The sequence below is a fragment of the Polypterus senegalus genome, unplaced genomic scaffold (genome assembly GCF_016835505.1).
Source record: "Polypterus senegalus isolate Bchr_013 unplaced genomic scaffold, ASM1683550v1 scaffold_1378, whole genome shotgun sequence".
NCBI classification, from domain to species: domain Eukaryota; kingdom Metazoa; phylum Chordata; class Cladistia; order Polypteriformes; family Polypteridae; genus Polypterus; species Polypterus senegalus.
In genome coordinates this window covers 52,989-61,242 of record NW_024385700.1, presented here as the reverse complement: position 1 = coordinate 61,242, position 8,254 = coordinate 52,989, and the positions used below count along the sequence as shown (strand labels likewise).

The 8,254-nt window shown below is 37.5% G+C and overlaps 1 protein-coding gene across 1 annotated transcript; it reads left to right on the top strand.

Moving 5' to 3' along the window:
• The first annotated feature begins 65 nt into the window (after nt 1-65).
• Nucleotides 66-1,137, top strand: LOC120522450 (ADP-ribosylation factor 1-like). Its single transcript, XM_039743383.1, has one exon. It carries the CDS (start codon nt 105-107, stop codon nt 663-665), a length of 561 nt encoding a protein of 186 aa, XP_039599317.1. The 5' UTR covers nt 66-104; the 3' UTR covers nt 666-1,137.
• The last annotated feature ends 7,117 nt before the right edge of the window (nt 1,138-8,254 follow it).

Genomic DNA, 8,254 nt, shown 5'->3' with positions numbered 1-8,254 from the left:
GATTGCGCTTCTCAGTGAACTATAAATACAACAAGTACAGTGTGTTTTCTTGCAGACAAAGCAAGACAATTATCCTCAAACAGACAAGATCTCACACCAGCATCATGGGCAACCTGTTGACCAGAATCTACCAGTCTCTTTATGGACTTCAAGCCAGAATCCTGATGATTGGACTAGATGCAGCAGGCAAGACCACTATCTTATATAAACTGAAGCTCAACGAAACAGTCTCCACCATCCCAACCATTGGCTTCAATGTTGAGACAGTGGAACCTATCCGTGGGGTGTCCTTCACTGTGTGGGATGTGGGCGGCCAGGACAAGATCAGGGCTCTGTGGAGACATTATTTTACCAATACAGAGGGTCTGCTGTTTGTGGTGGACAGTGCTGATCCAGAGCGCTTTGAAGAAGCACGATCTGAGCTACAACGTGTCCTGGAGAATGAGGAGCTGAAAAGAGTACCCTTTGTCATTCTGGCCAATAAGCAGGACCTGCCAGGGGCTCACAACCCCACAGAACTGGTGGAAAAGATGCAGCTGATAAAGATAAGACAACATGAGTGGCATGTGCAGGGTTGTTGTGCAGTCAATGGAGATGGAATTGTGGAGGCCTTAGAGAAATTGACCGAGATGATCAAGCGTTTTCAGTCTAGAAGACTGTATTAATGATAAACTTTACTGCCCTGTGCAATGGGACTGCTCCCTGTCTCCAACAACTTCAACAGGACAGTTTTGAAATGGAGATATGCGAAGAACTTCTGCAGGGTTAACAATAAAAAACTGCACTGATGCGATATTGCACTTGCTGATGTATACATTTGAAGGATTACATAATGAATTAATCAACTTTCTATTTTTAATAATACCATTTACAGTGAGTTATATGACAAAGCACTTTATAATACTATTATAAATAATGTTTTGAAGCAAAATGTAGTAAAACAGAGCACTATAAATACTCTTTGAAGAAATGTACTGAATCAAAGCAGGCATTACTGTACTAATGATCAAATAATATATTATACATTTTATCTATTATTAGTTTTCTGTCTTGACATTATATGTTTTGTTACTGGTTCCAGGATCTGTTATCTGTACAATCTGTTACTGTACATAATAAAAACATTGTTTACTTACATCTTTGTGTCTATTACAAACCATTCTCACTTAAAGATATGCACACTTTTGCTCAGATTTCACTGCTAAAGAAACAAGTTGCTTCATAAATGAACATCTAGCAGTAAATATTAATATTTTTTAAAAAATGCAACATTTCTACTATTGCCTAGAAACAATTACCTGATTTGATCGGAGATAGATCACGCAGGACCTGGATGATTGTCGCTTACCTGCTGCCATTTGAGATTCTCGGTATTTAACTAGTGGTCTATCCATCGTCTTGCACCTTAGCAGAAGTAGGCTGGTCATTGGGCTATTCCAGTAAAATATCTATCGAGCTACTATATTCTGAATGTTTTACTTCTGTGTAATATAATGAAAATTCTCAAAAATACGCGCATATATATATATATATATATATATATATATATATATATATATATATATATATATATATATACATACATACTTTTAAGTACAATAAGAAACAAGCCAATGCAGCTCTTCTAATGTTCTATGTAATATTAATTTTTTCTTAATTATAAACTCAGCTGGAATGAACCGTCCTGTTGCCTGAACTAAATTTTTTCTTCACTGGTCCAGGACTTGGACGTCATCTCCAAGCATTGTTACTATGTGATAGGTGTGTGGTGCGCAACAAAATACATTAATATATATTTCAGTCATAAAGAAAATGATGTATACAGAGACAAAATATAACAAGATATTAAAAAAAAAAAAAAAAAACATTACAGAGTTAGGCTCTCAAATACACAAATAACCTGAGCTTGTTGCTGTGGAAAATGTTGGCAACTGTGATTGAATGAAATTGTTAAGCAGTAGTGCTGGGCGATATGGAAAAATCATATATCACGATATGGATTATTTTATATCACAATAACGATATATATCACGATATACCACCCACAATAAAGTACGTTTCCAGTTATTCTCTTAAAAGTTTGACAAAAATATCATTGCATACTTTTTTTTGCAACTTTATTTTGAAGTGACATTTAACTGAACTGTCACAAAACCACAAGATGGAGTTTCTTTGCGAAAAAGTTCATTTTTATTCTTGATTATCACTTATATAAAGGGTAGAGTATGCATTGCATAGCGACAAGACATTATCATTCATTTGTCATAGCCTATTTAATGCAATATTTTCTTTAGTAATTGATAAAATTAGGTTAGAAACGATAGAAGAGAAATAGGACGATAGACACTTTTCTATCGTCCCCACGATATATATCGTCATATCGCCCAGCACCAAGCAGATCATTAAGAAGATTAAAGAGCGCCATCTGAAAATGTTACGCTGTAACATAACTGTCCGAAGGTGAATGGCTTGCTCAGCTTTCATCCATAGCCCATCAAGAGCCAAGTGTGAGAACAGGCACAGGGTGTGTTAAAGAAAGGGAAAAGAAGCAAAAGGAGCCCTGCAGCACTGTGACTTCTATAAAAACTGTTATCAATTGGTAAATTATATTTACTCCAACTACATAAATACCTTGCTTGCTCTGTGATAAAACTTTGCAAGAAAGTGCCCTGAGAAACAAGTGACCTAAAATAATTTAAAATATTTGAAGTATATTTTTAGGATATTCAGCCATATGATACATCTTCTAATATTTTATTGAATTGGAGCAGCATATCATTTACATTTAGATAGAAGCCTGTATCTCATCAAAAGTTGTACAGGGCAATTTCAGTATTAGTATCCGCATCATGTTTAATAAAATACATAATGGTTCCAATTATTAAGGAACTTCTTTACTTATCTTTAATACTTCTTTACTTATCATATTTTCAGATTTATTTTATATAGTGCCATTCATGAACTACACCACAAGTCTTTCTTGCTCAGCCGACATGCAACATGTTACCACGCTCTGGAACCATGACAACAAAAAACAGCATAAAAGATAAGCCTACATTTTATTTTATAGAAAATACACCATTGACTGAAACTTTGTAGAAAGAATAAAAATTTTTGAAAAGCCGATAGTCATCTTCAGGAATATGCTACATCATCACTGGGGACCCATACTGCTGAAAGACCTTTCAGAGACATTCCATAATAAGGTTAAGCAGACACACAAGATTTTTTTCTCCTTTATTCCTAGACCAACTATTATCTTGATAACTTTGAGATGTTTAAACATTGAACTATAATATATTTGCCCCTATCACATTCCCTCTTGTGCATTATCATTCAGAGTATTCAATCTTGTTATTTGGCAAAGAACAGGGCATGATTGGTGTGTGTATATATATACAATAAGGAATGAAACAAAAAGTAAAAAGAATTTTCTTTTAAAGCTAAAAGCAAAACAAATTCAATGAGAACAAAATGCACAAATTAAAACCTATCGCATGGAAATAAAAAAACTTTCAATCTAGTAGCAATCTACCTGAATTTAAAATAGGGCTGGATAACGGAAAACTATGAAAAATTCTGCAATGGTCATTTTGTCCCTCAGGCATTCGTACAATCATAATATACTGGCTCGTTTACTTTCTTCACATTAACCAGCAACATGAAATTCGGATGATGCTGCGTTAAAAAACACTGCTGACTAGCTATGAGACCAACTATAACCGTAAATGCTGCACACTTTCACTTTAAGAGAAATATGTCAGAAGCAAAATAGAAGGATAAACTGTTGAGTGGTTTAATTGTGCCGAAATGACAAGTACTCAAGTAAAATTTTAACGCAATACTAAAAGATGATTTTTAATAAACACAATTATTTTGACCCAATTTCAAGTTAACCGATTCCATTTTTCACTCATCTAAACACATACCTTGAAAGGGAATGTGTGCCCTCTGTGCTGCGGTGGAAAGATGCAAATTTATTGCAAAAACAAATTTCAGGTGAAGTCTTTATTAGTTGCTAAAATGCTTCGGATAGTATATGTAATGTGGATGATCAAGAGTTTACCATTAATTGTGAAGTACTGCAGGTCACTAACAAATTCTGCATTATCCATTTATTCAATGGAGTCCTCTCAAACTACTCAATTTTTCAAAAAAATATAAATAAATCTGGACTGCTTTGCCTGGAATAATAATGAAATATATAGAAATTTTCTACCTATTCAAAATGATTTACATAGTGGGGAGCTAATTCAGCCACCACCAACAAGCAGCATTTGCCTAGATGATGCAATGGCAACCATTCTTGTACCAGCACACTCACTATACATTAGATATTAGGTGGTGAAGGGATGAGAGAGATAGTAAGGCAATTAGAGACAGGGGATTATTAGGGTTTTGAACAGGCAAGGCCATGGTTGGCAGTTTAGCCAGGAGATTAGGGAACACCCTACTCGTTTCTAAAGATGCTCAGGGATCTTCATGACCAAAGAGTTGCATCTCATCAGGAGGACAGCACCAATTTTTACAGCACAGTGCCCCCGACATAGCCCTGAGGCATTGGGATCCACAAATACGCCCTGCAGGCCTCACCAACACCTCTACTAGCAGCAACCCAGTCCCAAGCCTTTCCTAGAAGGTCTTCCATCCAAGGACTTGCTGGGCCTGAACATGCTTAGCTTCAGGTGGATGACCTATTCTGAAAAGCAGTTAGTATAAGCAGGTGTATGCATGCTTTCAACCTTCTAATGCCAAGTTTTACCCTTAAAACTGTGTTTTTATAATCAAAGCCATTTCTTCACAATCATGGCATATATTAATTTTCAAAAGTAAACTTGTGTTGTTAAGTAAAAGCATTAAATAAAGTTCCTTAAATGAAAAAATAATTAAAAAAAAAAATCAGTAATAAAAAGATAGTCATGTATCATTTGCTTGCATGTATAGTTAAATGGTGATATTACACTGGCTCTGTAATAGACAGAGTGGCTGGTTAAGCCTTCTGCCTCACTCTAATGACACAGACTCCAGACCAAGGCCACCCTCAAGTTAATTAAATGCTACCCTATATAACAAATGCCAATAGTACCTAATATGTGACTGAATCAGCAACACTTAATTTGTGCTTTCAGGTTAACATGTGGTTCGCTTCCCAGGTCCTCCCTTCGTGGAGTTTGCATGTCCTCCCCATGTCTGCGTGGGTTTCCTCCGGGTACTCCGGTTTCCTCCCACAGTCCAAAGACATGCAGGTTGGGTGCATTGGCGATTCTAAATTGTCCCTAGTGTGTGCGCTTGGTGTGTGTGTGTGTGTGTGTATGTGTGCACCCTGCCTGGGGTTTATTTCCTGCCTTGCACCCTGTGTTGGCTGGGATTGGCTCCAGCAGACTCCCGTGACCCTGTAGTTGGGATATAGAGGGTTGGATAATGGATGGATGGATGTTGGTTAACACGTTACAGCCTTCAACATCTACTAAAAAAAATAAATAAAATCTTACCATCCCATTATACTACATGTTGTTGCTACCTTTGTAAAGTCTAACAAGCCAGCAGGAAACTTTTAGGCACAATGATGATCTGCTATGACAGAGTTGGGGTTTAAGGTATTGATGATAAACAGCTTCAGCAGATCCAGGGTCCTTCTCTTACAGTCACACCCAACACATTAACAAAAAATAAAAACAAAGGAACATCACAAAAACCCATTCACCTATTTTATTCAATTCACTGAATCTGAATTCAGGGCTGCAGTACCTAGGAAAAACAGGCCCAAGGTTTGAATCAGCCCCTGACAGAACACGAGTTTATTAGGGGTCTTTTTGTAAGACTTAAAACTTTTTAGACGTGGGCACTGTTAACAAATACATGTTAAAGTGAACAACTTTAATGTCATGAAACATTCAGCCATGCAATTGTAAGATTAACATTCTCCTTAACACTGAAGTTTTAACTCACTTGCCTATTTGCCATTTTAAGTGCAGCAAGTCAAGATTCGAATGAATAAAAGCCAATAAAAAAAAAAAAAACCTGACAAAAATGCCAACCATAAATTTACTTAAGTCAATCCAAGTATGTGTGATTGTCCACTTAAAAGATGCTGTAGATTATTATGTATCATCTTTTTGGTGGTATGGTGTATGTTTAAACATGAATGTACCTTGCAATTGAGTGGCATCCTGGTCAGTAATCGTTCTTGCCCTGTGCCAGATGCAGCTAGAACCCAGGCCGAGTAATCGGGCAGAACAGAACTTCACTCCTGATATAAATGTTTTGCACAACAGCTCTGAAACTGATATAATGCCCCCATCTATATGAATGCTCTATGAAAAAAGCATTCGATAAAATACTTTGATTTCATTTAATATGTAACTGAATATTTTCTGGTTAAGATCATAATATTACTTTGGATTGATACCGTCTTTCTATAGTGGACTTCATCCCAGACTGGTTTAACGTAATTGTAAAACTAATAACCAGTTCTTCACATATAAAGCACTGGGCGGTTAAGTGACTTGTTAAGTGGAAAGATGGGATTTAAATGGCGACCTTGCGGATTAAAGTCCATTTCCTTAATGACTGAGACACACTGCCTGCCTCATTTAAATAAAAGTTGGTAGGATCCATTCGGAAAGTAATCCTAACATCGTTTGTGTTTTTATGAACCATACATTATCTTCTGGATGTTTTAGGGACTTTAAAATAAAAGATGAACAAAAATCGTGTCAGAAATGTAAATGAAATGATTACTTAATTTGGCGTATTGCAGCTGGACATATTATGCATAAGCCCAGTCTAGGCTTTGTTACTTTACAGAAATTGTCAACTGATCTGTAACAAGGATCGGGCGGCTTATGCCTCTGTAGGGTTTCTACCCAAAATGTCAGTGCTGTGTTAAATAGCACTGTAATGCAAGTGTGTGTTCCTGTGAGCCCTGCAATAGACCGGAGACCCCGCACTGGGTTGGTACTTAAATAGATCCCCACACTTCAGGGATACCCTCCTGCCCCCTGAGTTTGATTAGGCATTTTTGAGAATGTTGTGTTATTTTAACACCCTTATGTACAACGTTTATTTGATTATCTTACAGAATGAACTGTTAACGTTTTCCCGAAAATCCACATAGACTTCCATCTACGTATACATTTCTCATCAATGATCAATCACGACTGTGTTACTAATAAAGGATCCGCCACGCGAAACTACGATTGTGGCGCTTACAAACTAAAAAGTTGCACTTTCCTAAATTTAAGTGTCATTGTTCTTCGATTCAGAATTCTTCCGAAAAGAATCTGTTGTGATTTTCTTTAATTTCTCACGGGGACGGAGCAGGTTGCCCAGCCTTAAACTTTTACTCCTAAAAGTGCCCAATCCAGCCTCATAAGCCTCGATGTCCTCCCTGACTGTATATGGTCATTTCTTACCTTTTCGTCCCACACGGCGCTGCTCTTGAAGGCTTTGCTCCAAGTGGTCAGCTTCACTCCTCCGTTGGCCACATGCACTTCATCTTTCCGTCGGGCGTTACTCGTCATTCTTATACTTGCTGGGACTTTTCAATCAAAGCTGCACTCGATGTCTTTCCCACGAAAAAGCAATAAGAAAATAGGTGCATGCAAAATGTCTTGTATGTCTTGATTCACCTCCAAAATCCTATCGGCTCTTTACACTCTTAACAAACGCAGCACTGCTGACTCCACACAATACTACACGCCTGCGGGTCACGACGCATGCGCAATACTGTCAATGACCCCCGTGTAGCTAACCAATCAACAAATGAAACGTCGACTTCGTGCCCGAGTATACGGCTAAGCAACTGAGTTGGCTTCAGTGTACTGTACTGTGGGGTATTCTTACTGTTCGAGTGGGCTGCCTAAGACGTGTCATTCTGCTGAAAATCAAGTGCTGCTGTTAGGAGCGTTTAACTTATGAACATCACAGGACACTAGCGTCCCGAGCCTCGGTATTAATAGTATTAAAACATCGACTCGATAATTTTTCACCTAATTTAGAGGTTACCATTCAAATACGTTTTGGTGCCACCCGTATGATAAAGTATCTACGGCAAAATTAATTACAGTAATTGGAAAAACCGCGCGCGTGTGTGTAGTGCCAGAAAGGAAAGCTACAGGCAATTAGATGGAATCATGTGGAATTTGCAGATGACAAAATGTGTCATTCACAATTTTAAGTCTAGATTTGGAAAATGCGTTTACGACAGTGACTTACTGTACTTGTAAATGTGTAAGGTAATGATTGGGCTTCA

Bases quoted from the DNA above. Each gene is read 5' to 3' on its own strand.
- LOC120522450 (XM_039743383.1), top strand. From the start codon at position 105: ATGGGCAACCTGTTGACCAGAATCTACCAGTCTCTTTATGGACTTCAA.